We start from the raw sequence: 16,095 nt of genomic DNA on the forward strand, positions 1-16,095 counted from the left end.
CATGGATTGATGGCAGCATTCGCACAAAACTGAAAGCGTGACTGCACTGTCAGAACTAGAAGCACAAACATTTCGCTACACTCGCATTAACTTCTGCTAACCATGTGTATCTGACCAAGAAAATGTCATTTGATTCTATTAACCTGTCTCCCATTTCTATTTCCACACTGTCTTAATGAAGTTCAGAAAATGCTAAAGGAGAGGTTAAATTCCACTCACTTTAACAAAACAAGAGAATAAGGAAGAGATTGGGTAAGAGAATTATTAACTAGTGCTAACCTAGTATTTCTCCATGTTTGGCATGAAGGAGCGGTATGAGGCTGCCCTCCAGCGGTCCGCTAAGAAGACCTGGGCTGAGATCCGTCAGCAGAGATTGTCCTGGGCAGGAGGCCTCAGCCAGAACTCCAGCCAGAGAGAAAGTGAGTACCTACCGCTGAAACAGGAACCCAGAACCAGAGCCCACTGACCCAGACACTGCCAACGTCTCTCCTTCCTTCAAAGACAACTGCCTCATCTATACACATTTGACACTATCTTGCCGAGCCAAACAACTGTTTTGGCTTGGATCATTTATTTTCACATGGTCCTTCCCAGCACAGTTCCATCAACTTTGGTGGATGCGTTATCAGGCCAGTGCTCATTTTGGCTCGCTTCAGTAGTGGGAAAAGGGTACTACTGTGCAGACATTCACATTCTACATATTTTCACAATCTTACAGTTGTTTTGCACCATAAACCATAAATTAGGTCACTCACTTTACAGTATATAGTCAATTAGTAACAGTCAAACTTGAATTCCAGTCACCTTCAACCCTATTAAGCAGAGGTGGTTCTCCATGATTCAGTCTGGCATCAATCAGCCTACACTGCTGAACAGCTCCTCTCAACCTCATCACAGATACATAGTTATCTCGAATTAAATCACACACACACACGCACGCACGCACGCACACACACACACACACACACGCACACGCACACGCACACGCACACACGCACACACGACAGGTGGGTTGATATCCCCATCTGCTCTTGCTGGGATGTGCTACACTACAGTAGTCTAATTTCCCTGCAGAGGGAGGGAACATTGGCTTCATTTTGTGAGGAAATAGATGGGTAATGTCAAGGCTGAGGTGAATATGAGATGTCCAGGCATGGTTGAGGTGTATATGTGTGGTGTTGTGGGCTGTGATGGTGTTAGATATGCAGTGGTGCCCTGCGAGACACAAACAATTCTGACCAATGTTTTCCGGTCTGAGTTTGTGCGACATACTCAACAGTCGTCTCCTTATTTTCTTTCCCCCTGTTTTTGTACGGTCTCTGGTGATTCTACAGTGTACAATTTTTTGAAAGGATTTTATATTATTCTTATTTTATTGAAAGGAATGAAGGGGAGACAGATAGAATGAATATAAGTAGTGTGAAGAAGAGTCCTGAGTTTGACTGGGATTCGAACCCACGCAAGCAGGATTGGCCTATCCGCACAACCAACCTCAGGCACATAGTGTAGGCTACTGCTTGACTGGTTGTTTAATTCAGGGTCATTAGCTGTTCTCCACCTTTGCAAGTCTAAATCTCAGGGGGTCTCATATACAGTATATTATCTTAAGTCATGGAATCACTAATAGCCTGGTCCCAGATCTGTTTATGCGTCTATGGTCACAATGACCATAGACGTTGGCAAGACAGCCAAACAGATCTGGGACCAGACTATGTCCCTTATGAGCCATGAGTAATGGCAAATGTTGTCTGCCAAATCAACCTGCCCCCCAGCCTCCTCTTTCAGACCCAGTGCTGTCAGAGACTGAAAGGTAGAAAAAAGAAGAAGGAAAAGAAATACTGAACGGTAACAAGCATAAAACAAACAGGATACAGTGGACTACTGAGAATCCATCTGGGGGCATTTAATAAAGGGCACAATGTTCACATGATTAGTCTCTATTAGAGGGTCTGGAGGGGAATGGTGTTTAATCAGTGGGTTGTCTCAGTAGTTCACTCCACTGCTTGTCAGTTGTGTTACATTTGTGTCAGCTGTGTTGACTGACATTGGTATTAGTTTGTGTAGTACAGCAGGTTGTGGTAACAAAAACACTGTTACTACTTTGTGTACAGCAGGCTCAGGTTGGGACAAAGACGGGACGTATACTCTTTTACAGTTACATTCTAATCATATCAATGCAGGTTAGACATACAGTACCAGTCAAACGTTTGGACACACCTACTCATTCAATCGTTTTTCTTTATTTTGACTATTTTCTACATTGTAGAATAATAGTGAAGACATCAACACTATGAAATAACACATATGGAGTCATGTAGTAACCAAAAAAGTGTTAAACAAATCAAAAATACATTGTAGATTCTTCAATGTAGACACCCTTTGCCTTGATGACAGCTTTGCACACTCTTGGCATTCTCTCAACCAGCTTCATGAGGTAGTGTTAAAAGTGAATTTGTGGAATTTCTTTCCTTCTTAATGCGTTTGAGCCAATCAGTTGTGTTGTGACAAGGTAGGGGTGGTATTCAGAAGATACCCCTATTAGGGGGTAAAATACCAAGTCCATATTATGGCAAGAACATAAAAAAACATCATCAATCACTATGATGAAACTGGTTCTCATGAGGACCGCCACAGGAAAGGAACACCCAAGAAGAGACTTGCTTGGGCCAAGAAACACGAGCAATGGACATTAGACCGGTGGAAATATGTCCTTTGGTCTGATGAGTCCAAATTTGAGCTTTTTGGTTCCAACCTCCGTGTCTTTGTGATACGCAGAGTAGGTGAACGGATGATTGTGGTGGTTATTTATTTATTATCAAATGAGGAGAGACAAACTTATCACACAAGTCAAGAGTTATACTTAAACTAAATATTTATTCACTTATTAATAAGGAAAGCATGTCACACCACACACATAAGTGAATGACACAACACTCTTGACTGTTGTGTTGAGAGCCCTGTCACAAAGAATACAAAGATCTTTTATATGGCAAAGATACACCCCCTTAGTTTACATGACAAACAACAGATGTGTGGAATGGGTCACAAGGTTAGGATTTCGTATGAAAGAAAATAATCATTCACAGCAGCCAGTATCTGCTGTAGAGACGTCTCTCATTGTGTGGAAACAGGGTCTGGCCCCCAAAACAAGGTTCCCCTCATCATTATTCATACCCAAGCCATCTCTACCCTGGTACCTCCCTGTACACAAACACCAACTCATGCTATGGAATGCGGTCTTTAGGTTTTTAATCACCAAAGGCATCGTAAATCCACTGTCAGCATTAAGCCCCAGAGGCCCAACTCAGAAGACCACGCACAGATGAGAGTGTTTTAAGAACCCTATTCTATTCCATAAAACAACCATTTGATGCAATAACAGTATTATAATATAATCTTGTAATTTTGCTTCACAATGATCTCCGCATGTGTGGTTCCCACCGTGAAGCATGGAGGAGAAGGTGTAATGGTGTGGGGGTGCTTTGCTGGTGACACTGTCTGTGATTTGTTTAGTATTCAAGGCACACTTAACCAGCATGGCTACCACAGCATTCTGCAGCGATACCCCATCCCATCTGGTTTGCGCTTAGTGGGACTACCATTTGTTTTTCAACAGGACAATGACCCAACACATCTCCAGGCTGTGTAAGGGCTATTTGACCAAGAAGGAGAGTGATAGAGTGCTGCATCAGATGAACTGGCCTCCACAATCACCCGACCTCAACCCAATTGAGATGGTTAGGGATGAGTTGGACCACAGAGTGAAGGAAAAGCAGCCAACTTGTGCTCAGCATATGTGGGAACTCCTTCAAGACTGTTGGAAAAGCATTCCAGGTGAAGCTGATTGAGAGAATGTCAAGAGTTTGCAAAGCTGTCATCAAGGGTGGCTACTTTGAAGAGTATCAAATATCAAATATATTTTGATTTGTTTAACACTTTTTTGGTTTCTTCATGATTCCATATGTGTTATTTCATGGTTTTGAAGTCTTCACTATTATTTTACAGTGTAGAAAATAGTAAAAATAAAGAAAAGCCCTTGAATGAGTAGGTGTGTCCAAACTGGTGTGTTCTACTGTCAAGTGTATCTATTTTGAACATCAAGATCTAACTGAATGATGCATGACCCACTAGACTCAACACAATATTTATTTGAATATATTTGCTCCGTGCGTAGAAAAAGACCCCTAACTGTGTTATTTCCCTCTACCATCAATTGTCTGTTTTCAGATTGTTTTCGATTTTTGGTGGAGGCTCCTCAAAGTATACTTTGACATGACAGTTTGAATTTCAGTTCTGTTTCCCGTTATCTCCATGTCAAAGGAATGTTAAATAACACTGTCAGATGAGAAAAGTTCAATACAGAGTATTTTATTATTTTGTTTCTTTATTGAATCAGAAATAGTTGCCCTCTGGAAATACACCATTTTGGTATTTGGATGTTTGCTGTATGTATGTACGCGTGTGTGGGGGGGATAGATATCACCGTGACACATCCTGGAGGTCTCCCTCCCCTGTGTGAAACAGTGTGACCCACCATCTCTGTGGACTACTCTCTTGGCTTCACAGGCAGATGCTCCATGTCGGCGGTCAACCTGCCCAAACACGTGGACTCGGTTATAAACAAGAGACTCTCCAAGTCCTCCGCCACCCTTTGGAATTCCCCCAACAGAAGTAAGACACGTCAGGCCCTCTTTTCCGGGAACGCCCCCTTTTCATATCCGTTCTCTCACATTTTTTTCTCCACAGTTTTTTTTTCTCCCCACCGCTGTCTCCAATCCAATCGCCTGTCTATGTTCGATGGTTGATACCGTATCATTTTCACCTTCCAAATTCAAATCCACCTTAGTTTTTATTCTTCTGTGGTTCATGGGTTATGCTTTTTCTCCCTCCCTCTGCATTTTGTTCAGTCCCTGCATTTATATACTTCATACTTTGGTGTGAATATATGGGTTCATTTACGCTGTCTTCATATTTTATGTCCCACGTTTTTTTGGTGTTCTCTTGGGTTATTCATTTGCTGGTGATGGTCATTTCGTGCTCTTTGGTTTTGTGTGTCAGTAGATGTTTTTTCACTCGTTGGAAAGTCTTGGTCAATGTTTTGAATGGCGATGATGATGTCTTGAATGGTGATGGTGACGGTGATGATGATGATGAGATGATGAATGGGTTATCAGGCCTATGCTAACCTGAAATAACTACACTGTACTATGCTGAATCTAGTAACTCATATTCAGAGTTACTCACACAAGTCAGAGGTGTTTCAGTGCACCTAGAACACCACTGCAGGTACAGAGTTATTTCATAAGTACATGTCTAAGTAGGTTGTAGTGCGCCGGTGTAAACACATAGGAACTTTAGTGTTTAAAAGTTTCAAAAGTCAGCCACTAAGGGATGAGTCAGCATTTTGAGAGATAATGCATTCTGAAAACTCCACAGGAACACCTGTGATGCTCGAAAATAGATGAAGGGGACTCCGGTGAAAGCGTAAACCCTCTCCCTCTTTTCCTCTTCTTCTCTCCTTCTCTCCTCTCTCTTACCTACCCTATCTTTCACTCTCGTCTCTCTCTTCTTCCTCCCTCTCGTCTCTCGTCTCTACTCCTCTCGTCTCTACTTTCTCGTCAACCCCCTGTTCTTTTGTTTCACTCGTTGTCTATCAAAAGCTCACTCTCCTCTCTTTTATTTCAGTCCCTCTCTCTCTCGCTCTCTCTCGCTCTCTCTCTCTCAGACTTTCTCTCTCTCTCTTTCCCTCACTGCCGGATAACCTTATTATCCTTCAGGGCAGGTTTAATAGGGAAGTGGGACGTGTACCATAAACGACCCCGAGCAAACCTCTGCAGTGGACTTCTTTCACCTCTCTCCTCCCTCGTTTTCAATGTCAATGTTCTGAACAGCTGCCTCCATAGCCAGAGGTGTTTTTCTAAATAAAGGATGTTGCTAACTCTGGCAGTGCTTGCTTTATACTGCTCTGGCATATAGGTTGTGTTCTTCCTCCCTCTCATGTTATTATGTGTCTGGAAGTTTTCCCAGTCTAATCTGGAACCCACCATTTCCCCATAGACCATGTTTACTAGAGACATAAGGGTTTTTGCGGGTGAGATAGTGTTATTTGATCTGTCATTATAATATATAAGGTGGGAAAGCTAACTGAGCAAAGCTTAGCTCACTATTTATATGAAACGAGAAGCAAAAGGTACTTTCTGTGATGCTGCGATGTGAATGCGAGAATGGATCATTTACTAAAATTGGTTTGCAATAGTTATCAAACAGTTCGTGGGTATAAGGTGCATTTTAATGCTGTTTGAACACTGACGTCGTCTGACGTAGCGATACAGAAGTGGAGACATTCACGGTGTCTCTAAGAGGCAAACCAGCTTTGGAAATGAAGCTGGTTTGCCCCTTGGGCCACCATAGGACTTTGAATATATGCGATAACATTGGTAATGTTTGTCCCCTCCAGCAGCCCGTAGCCTCCAGCTGAGCCCGTGGGAGAGCAGCATTGTGGACCGACTGATGACGCCCACCCTGTCCTTTCTGGCCCGTAGTCGCAGCGTCGCCAGCGTGCTCAGCAACGGTAAAGACCGTAAGTAGTTAGCACAGTCACACTGGGATAGATGAGACCTGCTATTAGTGGGTATCTTTGTCATTTAGATCAGCATCTCTCCAACCTATCCTCTTGGCCCCCAGCAGTTCCATGTAATTGATCAATTTGCTCCAGTCAGAGCTAGCATATCTGATTCCACTTGTCAACTAATCATCAAGCCCTTGAATGAGCTTATGAACTACGATAAGAGGTTTGAGAAACTCTGATGTAGGGTATGTGACGTGATGTGCGGCATTGAATACCTTTGTTTGCTAGGCTCTGCTTGTGTTTTTAGATATGGGTGTCGTATGTATTTCTCCAACCTCCCTTCTCTCTATCTCCCGCCTGCTCTCTATGTGCCTCTCCTTCTCTCCAGAGTCGCCCCTATGCCCTCGTTCGGCCTCGGCCAGCCCGCTGACGCTGTGTGCCCACCGGCCTCACCACCGCTGCTCCGACCGCTGGAGGGTGACGTCCAGCACGCCCGACATCACCCAGCGCCGACGCGACTCCACGCCGGTATGTCAACCTCCCCTTTTTCTTTCCTTTCGTGTTTTTCAATTTCATTGGCAGGATAGGGAGGAGAGTAGATGCCAGAGATACAAATCGAAGAGGGTCCTAGACAGTGAAGGGCACAGACAGACAGGGCTTTGACACCTGTTCAACCAGACCCTACTACCATCCCTTACCGTTTAAATGCGATGCAACACTGTTTGGCAATTTTCAATAAGCTAGAATGTACCGTGTAATTTTGGTGTTTCGAGAGAGAGGTTTTGATCATTCATACCTTACTGATGGTTTGTGTCTTGGCCCTTGTCTCTCTGCAGATAGAGAAGAAAAAGAAAGAGAAGAAGGACAAGGAGCGGGAGAACGAGAAGGAGAAGAGTGCTCTCAGCAAAGACAAGGTGCTGAAGAAGAGACAGTCCTTACCCAGTATGAGACACAAACCGGACCCCAGGTAACCGACCCTCACACAGATCTACTGTATCTGCCTTTGGCACAGTAAAGCATTGAACACCCTTTACCCACTACTGAGCCGAGTCGAACCAAGTCAAGCCAAGGCTGTGCTGTATTGTCCTGGTTACACATCCACCAAAGTTGTTGAAAACTTGCAGGAAAGGATCATGTGTAAAGAACATATACAAGCCAGCACAGCATACATAGATTGGGTTGACATTATAGTGTGAATAGGGTGAAACACTACAATTAGAGCTTAGAGTGTTTCTTGAGGTTAGGGATACAGTAAGAGACAAAGATACCATGGCTGTGAGTGCAGATGGTGAAACCAGCGTGTCTGTGTGTTTAAGTGAACTCAGGCTAAGACTTAAAAGCATGAGGCCCCTGAGCCGAAGGATATTTATCCAGTGCGTTTAGCATAGCCGGCCGCGGGACATGGAACTGGATGGGCTCACTGATAGATAGAGGGGAAGAGGGAGACAAAAATGAGTGCTGTGACTTAACAAAGGGGTCGAGAGAGAGAGAGAGAGAGAGAGAGAGAGAGAGAGAGAGAGAGAGAGAGAGAGAGAGAGAGGATGCCGTAAGGAAGAAGAGAAGTGCACACACACATCACTCTGGTATAATGGAACTTTCCCGTCCCGAACGGTGACTATTACACTGTCTACTGCTGGGAAACCATCCCATAATGCTCTGTCACAGACCACACAATGTTACACGTGTTATGTTGTGTTGTGTCGTGTCTGACCCTTGCTACCTGGTGAGGTCATTGACTGCTGTCTGAGACTTGAGGTTAGGGAGGCACATATGAAACAGTTCACTAGTATTAATTCAATGGATGTATTATTGGTAGTCTCCTTGCTTGATTGTATATAGAGGCGGGCAATTTTTTCATCCCTAGGACTGGATATGACTAAATGTTCGACTAAACTTTACTTAACTGTTGTTTGCTTATTATTATTTACATATTTCTAATGATTTCTAATGATTTGTCAGACATACTGTATCTATTCATGTTTTTCATAATAGAACTCTCTCACACTCTGCCCCCCTCGCTCCCTTCCTCCCTCTTTCCAGTCCTAGTCTCTTATCCAGACAGCGGGCTGCCTCACCTGCCACTACTCCTAGAGCAAGACCTTCCTCCTCTTCTCCTAGCCCTGCTGCCTCCCCCAAACCTCCCTCCTCAGCCCGGGCTAGTCCCTCCACCCCCAAGGCCCGGCCCAAGAGGGCTAGGACCCCGGCCCGGGTGGACCACGGGCGCACCTCCTCCCCCGTACCCCTGGAGAGGGCCAGGGAGACCCGCGGCCGTAGGTCAGCCACACCCGAGGAGCCCAAAGGCAAGAGTGAGTATGCAGTAGCTAGTTAGTACCCCCAGGTGGAGGGTTATGTGTTAGTACAGTGTACTCCTCTTACAGGTATGAGAGAACACTGTGTACCCATACAATTCATTTAATTTCCCCCTGACACAAGTTGGATTTTAGTGTGTCTGTTTTCTGTAGGCCAATGCCTGCCACCGCTGATTCATACTTTGCTTCTTTAGTTCTTTGTGGTTTGGCTCAGTTGTTCCCTTTGCTGAGAAGAGTGAACTTGAAACTCAAACTGGAAAAAGGGAATGCGTACGTACGAGTGTCAGTGCGCAGTAGAGTCGGCACAGCCAGAGGATGATTACCGTCGTAGTTAATTAGGCACGCCAGCAATGCCAGCTCGTTAAGTGAGTTACACAGCTTCTCTGTCTTGCTCTCCTTCACACTCATTGAGGAACAGCAGAGGTGGTGCTAATTACAGAAAAATGCCATAATTACAAGTCTCCCAAGTTTACAGAATCCAAAAATGGCCAAAGTTTCGATGCTTTGCCAATGTTTGAATCAATCAAGACGAATCTAGACCAGAGGTCCAGTGTACTTGTCATAGTTTCATTACACAGTTTAATCAAGGTTTCAGCTTAAAGAAGACGATAGCGTGAACAGTGATTTGTCTATTGAAAAATATTTTTATTGGACTTTCCCATTCCTCTCCTCTTTTCCTGTTCAACTCTCTCTCCAGGCTCCCCCGTTCCTTCAATCGTGGTATCCTCTGCTCTGGCCACGCCCCCTTCGCTGAGTACACCAAACACGACGGCCACCACCACTCCCTCTGAGGTCCCTCCTTCTGCCCAATCAACCCCAAGTGTCCCTGCATCGTCCCCAGCCCCAGCCTCCTCGTCAGCCAAGCCCATGGCGGGCACCAACAACCCAGAGGAGGCCGCCCGGATCCTGGCCGAGAAGAGGAGGCAGGCCCGGGAGCAGAGGGAGCGGGAGGAGCAGGAGAAACGCGAGCTGGAGGAGAGCGAGAAGTGAGAATCATATTATCCTCATTTGCAGTACATAAACCCACACTGGAGAGAGCCAGAGCAGCGTCTAGTCGGGTTGCAAAATTCCTGAAATTTCCACAATATTCCCAGGTCTTCCAGAAACACCTTATATCCATGATACTTTCTACTGTAAAGACAACCTATCTCTTACCAGCTTGAAGGGACAAGGTGGAAGTAACCATGGCAGCACATCACAATTTGAATAATTTCAAGTGTAAAGCATCAGCATATGGATCACAGTACAGTTCTCCACCGTATCGTATGCAGGGCAGAATTAGACCACACAGCGCTGTCTGTGATACAGTATGTGTGGTGCTCGTGTTACCCCCAGAGGTGTGGAGCTGTTGACATTTGTGTAACGCCTTAAGTTGCCCCCCTCCGCTCAGGTTTATGAGCTAAAAAGGATTTCCCGCGTCAGCCTATTGTGCCATGTTGACCACAGTTACTATGTGACCCCTGGGTATTTATATCGGGACAGCTGTCAGGCTGGGCAATGGGCTCCTGTTGCTCTCTGTTCCTCTCCATTTTATCAGCAGGCAACTATTTCCTTTATAAATAGTTTAATTTCCTGATTGTGTTCAACTTTTTATTTTCCTGACACAGCTATTGCCAATGTTGTACAAAGACAAAGATTCACTCTTTAAGACAGAGCACATGTTAACTGATTTATTCTAAATCTAGATGTATACAGTGCCTTCTGGAAAGTATTCAGACCCCTTGACTTCTTCCACATTTTGTTAGGTCACAGCCTTATTCTAAAATTGATTTAATCGTTTTTTACACACACACATTGTTTGCTAATTTATAAAAAATAAAAAACTTACATCACATTTACAGTGGCAAGAAAAAGTATGTGAACCCTTTGGAATTACCTGGACTTCTGCATAAATTGGTCATAACATTTGATCTGATCTTCATCTAAGTCACAACAATAGACAAACACAGTCTGCTTCAACTAATAACACACAGATTATTGTATTTTTCTTGTCTATATTTAATACATCATTTAAACATTCACAGTGTAGGTTGGGAAAAGTATGTGAACCTCTAGGCTAATTACTTTTCCAAAAGCTAATTGGAGTCAGGAGTCAGCTAACCTGGAGTCCAATCAATGAGATAAGATAGGTGATGTTGGTTCGAGCTGCCCTGCCCTGTAAAAAACACAAAATGTTAGTTTTCTATTCAACAAGAAGCATTGCCTGATGTGAACCATGCCTCAAACAAGAAGAGATCTCAGAAGACCTAGGATAAAGAATTGTTGACTTGCATAACGTTGGAAAGGGTTACAAAAGTATCTCTAAAAGCCTTGATGTTCATCACTCCACGGTAAGACAAATTGTCTATAAATGGAGAAAGTTCAACACTGTTGGTACTCTCCCTAGGAGTGGCTGAGATTACTGCAGCAGCACAGATCAGAATGCTCAATGGGGTTAAGAAGAATCCTAGAGTGTCAGCTAAAGACTTACAGAAATCTCTGTAACATGCTAACATCTCTGTTGACGAGTCTACGACACGTAAAACACTAAACAAGAATGGGGTTCATGGGAGGACTCCATGGAAGAAGCCACTGCTGTCCAAAAAAACCCCATTGCTGCATGTCTGAAGTTCGCAAAAGAGCACCTGGATGTTCCACAGCGTTACTGGCAACATATTCTGTGGACAGATTAAACTAAAGTTGAGTTGTTTGGAAGGAACACACAACCCTATGTGTGAAGAAAAAAGGCACAGCACACCAACATCAAAACCTCATCCTAACAGTAAAGTATGGTGGAGGTAGCATCATGGTTTGGGGCTGCCTCAGGGCCTGGACAGCTTACTATCATCAACGGAAAAATGAATTTGCAAGTTTATCACAACATTTTGCAGGAGAATGTAAGACTCTATCTGCTCGCCAATTGAAGCTCATCAGAAGTTGGGTGATGCAACAGGACAATGACCCAAAACACGAAAGTAAATCAACAACAGAATGGCTTCAACAGAAGAAAATCAACCTTCTGGAGTGGCCCAGTCAGAGTCCTGCCCTCAACCCGTTTTGAAACACTGTGACATGACCTCAAGTGAGCGGTTCACACCAGACATCCCAAGAATATTGCTGAACTGAAACAGTTTTGTAAAGATGAATGGTCCAAAATTCCTCCTGACTGTTGTGCAGATCTGATCCACAACTACAGAAAACATTTGGTTGAGGTTATTGCTGACAAAGGAGGGTCAACCAGTTATTAAATCCAAGGGTTCACACTTTTTCCACCCTGCACTGTGAATGTTTACACGGTGTTCTCAATAAAGACATGAAAAAATATAATTTTTTGTGTGTTATTAGTTTAAGCAGACTGTGTTTGTCTAGTGTTGTGACTTAGATAAAGATCAGATCACATTTTATGACCAATTTATGCAGAAATCCATGTAATTCCAAAGGGTTCACATTAGAGGTCGACAGATTAATCGGAATGGCCGATTAATTAGGGACGATTTCAAGTTTTCATAACAATCGGTAATCTGCATTTTTAGACATCATGGCCGATTACATTGCACTCCACGAGGAGACTGCGTGGCAGGCTGACTACCTGTTATGTGAGTGCAGCAAGGAGCCAAAGTAAGGTGCTAGCTAGCATTAAACGTATCTTATAAAAAAACAATCAACCTTAACATAATAACTAGTCAACTACACATGGTTGATGATATTACTAGTTTACCTAGCTTGTCCTGCGTTGCATATAATCGATGCGGTGCCTGTTAATTTATCATTGAATCACAGGCTACTTCGCCAAACTGGTGATTTAACAAGAGCATTCGCGAACAAAGCACTGTCGTTGCACCAATGAGTACCTAACCATAAACATCAATGCCTTTCTTAAAATCAATACACAAGTATATATTTTTAAACCTGCATATTTAGGTAATATTGCCTGCTAACATGAATTTCTTTTAACAACAGGAAATTGTGTCACTTCTCTTGCGTTCTGTGGAACAGAGTCAGGGAATATGCAGCAGTTTGGGCCGCCTGGCTCGTTGCAAACTGTGAAGACTATTTCTTCATATAATTGACAGCCAACTTCGCCAAACGGGGGATGATTTAACAAAAGCGCATTTGCGAAAAAAGCACAATCGTTGCACGAATGTACCTAACCATAAACATCAATGCCTTTCTTAAAATCAATACACAGAAGTATATATTTTTAAACCTGCATATTTAGTTTAAATAAATTAATGTTAGCAGGCAATATTAAACATGAATTTCTTTTAACAATGGGAAATTGTGTCACTTCTCTTGCGTTCATTGCACGCAGAGTCAGGGTATATGCAACAGTTTGGGCCGTCTGGCTCGTTGCGAACTAATTTGCCAGAATTTTACGTTGTGCAATGTAACAGGAATAAGTCTATGATTTGATATTTGATAGAGCAGTCTGACTGAGTGGTGGTAGGCAGCAGCAGGCTTGTAAGCATTCATTCAAACAGCACTTTTGTGCGTTTGCCAGCAGCTCTTCGCAATGCTTCAAGTATTGCGCTGTTTATGACTTCAAGCCTATCAACTCCCGAGATTAGGCTGGTGTAACCGATGTGAAATGGCTAGTTAGTGGGGCGTGCGCTAATAGCGTTTCAAACGTCACTCGCTCTGAGACTTGGAGTAGTATTTCCCCTTGCTCTGCAAGGGCCGCGGCTTTTGTGGAGCGATCGGTAATGATGCTTCGAGGGTGGCTGTTGTTGATGCGTTCCTGGTTCGAGCCCAGGTAGGGGCGAGGAGAGGGACGGCTACTAAAGTGCCTATAAGAACATCCAATAGTCAAAGGTATATGAAATACAAATGGTATAGAGAGAAATAGTCCTATAATTCCTATAATAACCTCAACCTAAAACATCTTACCTGGGAATATTGAAGACTCATGTTAACAGGAACCACCAGCTTTCATATGTTTTTCAGCTTTCATATTTTTCATGTTCTGAGCAAGGAACTTAAAACATTATGTTTTTTACATGGCACATATTGCACTTTTACTTCCTTCTCCAACACTTTGCATTATTTAAACAAAATTGAACATGTTTCATTATTTATTAGAGGCTAAATTGATTTGATTGATGTATTATATTAAGTTAATAATAATAATAATAAAAGTGTTCATTCAGTACTGTTGTAATTGTCATTATTACAAATATATATATATTTTTTTAAATCGGCCAATTAATCGAGATCTGCTTTCTTTGGTCCTCCAATAATCGGTATCGGTATCGGCGTTGAAAAATCATAATCGGTCGACCTCTAGTTCACATACGTTTTCTTACCACTGTACATAAGTATTCAGACCTTTGACTCAGTACTTTGTTGAAGCAACTTTGGCAGTGATTATGACGCTACAATCTTTGCACACCTGTATTTGGGAAGTTTCTCCCATTCTTCTCTGCAGGTCCTCAAGCTTTGTCACGTTCAATGGGGAGCGTTGCTACACAGCTATTTCATTAAGGACCTCTCTGTACTTTGCTCCGTTTATCTTTCCCTTGATCCTGACTAGTCTCCCATTCCTTGCCGCTGAAAAACATCCCCACAGCATCATGCTGCCACCGCCATGTTTCACCGTAGGGATGGTGCCAGGTTTCCTCCAGATGTGACACTGCCATTCAGGCCAAAGAGTTCAATCTTGGTTTCATCAGACCAAAGAATCTTGTTTCTCATGGTCTGAGAGTCTTTAGGTGCCCGTTGGCAAACTCCAAGCGGGCTGTCATGTGCCATTTACTGAGGAGTGGCTTCCATTTGGCCACTCTACCATAAAGGCCTGATTGGTAGACTGCTGCAGAGATGGTTGTCCTTCTGGAAGGTCCTCCCATCTCCACAGAGGAACTCTATAGCTCTGTCAGAGTGATCATTGGGTTCTTGGTCACCTCCCTGACCAAGGCCCTTCTCCCCCGATTGCTCAGTTTGGCCGCGCAGGCCAACTCTAGGAAGAGTGTTGGTGGTTTCAAACTTCTTATGGAGGCCACTGTGTTCTTGGGGACCTTCAATGCTGCAGAAATGTTTTGGTACCCTTCCCCAGATCTGTGCCTGGACACAATCCTGTCTCGGAGCTCTACAGACAATTCATTCAACCTCATGGCTTGGTTTTAGCTCTGACATGCACTGCCAACTGTGGGACCTTATATAGACAGGTGTGTGTGCTTTCCCCAAATATTTTGTTTGTGTTTTTTTTTTTAATAAGGCTGTAACATAACAAAATGTGGAAAAAGTCAAGGGGTCTGAATACTTTCCGAAGGCACTGTACATTGGGTTAATGAGCCTATGTTTTGATTGGTATAGTGGTTGTCGATACATAATAGGTTGTATTGCTCGCTATACTCATGGTGACACAGCGAAGGTGGGGAAGAGACTGCATTATAGGTAGGATTGCTAAATGCTTGTCATCCTTTGCTCAGGGTCCTGCGAGAGGAGCGTAAGCTGCGGGAGGCGGAGGAGAGCAAGCGCAGAGAGGAGGAAGCGCGCCTCATGGCTGAGGAGCAGCGCCTGAGAGACGAGGCCCAGCGTGTGGATGAGGAGAAGGAGGCGCAGGAGAGAGCCAGGGCAGAGCAGGAGGAGAATGAGCGCCTACAGAAACAGGTGAACAAGCACCCCAACTGCTAGCAGACAGAGGTAGCTAGTCTACACACACAGAGGGGGAGCTAGTCTACACACACAGAGGGGGGGCTAGTCTACACACACAGAGGGGGGCTAGTCTACACACACAGAGGGAGCTAGTCTACACACACAGAGGGAGCTAGTCTACACACACAGAGGGGGGTAGTCTATACACACAGAGGGGGCTAGTCTATACACACAGAGGGGGGTAGTCTACACACACAGAGGGGGGTAGTCTACACACACAGAGGGGGCTAGTCTACACACACAGAGGGGGCTAGTCTACACACACAGAGGGGGCTAGTCTACACACACAGAGGGGGGCTAGTCTACACACACAGAGGGAGCTAGTCTACACACACAGAGGGAGCTAGTCTACACACACAGAGGGGTGTAGTCTATAGACACAGAGGGGGCTAGTCTATACACACAGAGGGGGGTAATCTACACACACAGAGGGGGCTAGTCTACACACGCAGAGGGGGCTAGTCTACACACACAGAGGGGGGTAGTCTACACACACAGAGGGGACTAGTCTACACAAACAGAGGGGACTAGGCTACACACAGAGGGGGGGGGGTAGTCTATACACACAGAGGGGCCTAGTCCACACAC

At 44.2% G+C, this 16,095-nt stretch overlaps 1 protein-coding gene across 7 annotated transcripts in view; it reads left to right on the top strand.

Annotated features, from left to right (window-relative positions):
- LOC139366512 (MAP7 domain-containing protein 1-like) overlaps positions 1 to 16,095 on the top strand; it is a 64,991-nt gene that overhangs the window by 38,347 nt on the left and 10,549 nt on the right. For 2 of the 7 annotated variants that reach the window (XM_071104077.1, XM_071104097.1), the window contains 8 exons: positions 308 to 419; positions 4,567 to 4,671; positions 6,458 to 6,580; positions 6,957 to 7,096; positions 7,405 to 7,535; positions 8,609 to 8,874; positions 9,575 to 9,863; positions 15,282 to 15,462. In XM_071104077.1, coding sequence (XP_070960178.1) covers positions 308 to 419; positions 4,567 to 4,671; positions 6,458 to 6,580; positions 6,957 to 7,096; positions 7,405 to 7,535; positions 8,609 to 8,874; positions 9,575 to 9,863; positions 15,282 to 15,462 — 1,347 coding nt within the window. The remainder of the gene's footprint in view (positions 1 to 307; positions 420 to 4,566; positions 4,672 to 6,457; positions 6,581 to 6,956; positions 7,097 to 7,404; positions 7,536 to 8,608; positions 8,875 to 9,574; positions 9,864 to 15,281; positions 15,463 to 16,095) is intronic. The other 5 variants (XM_071104117.1, XM_071104134.1, XM_071104087.1 and 2 more) reach the window with 4 other exon arrangements.

Source organism: Oncorhynchus clarkii, chromosome 2, assembly GCF_045791955.1.
Source record: "Oncorhynchus clarkii lewisi isolate Uvic-CL-2024 chromosome 2, UVic_Ocla_1.0, whole genome shotgun sequence".
NCBI classification, from domain to species: Eukaryota; Metazoa; Chordata; class Actinopteri; order Salmoniformes; family Salmonidae; genus Oncorhynchus; species Oncorhynchus clarkii.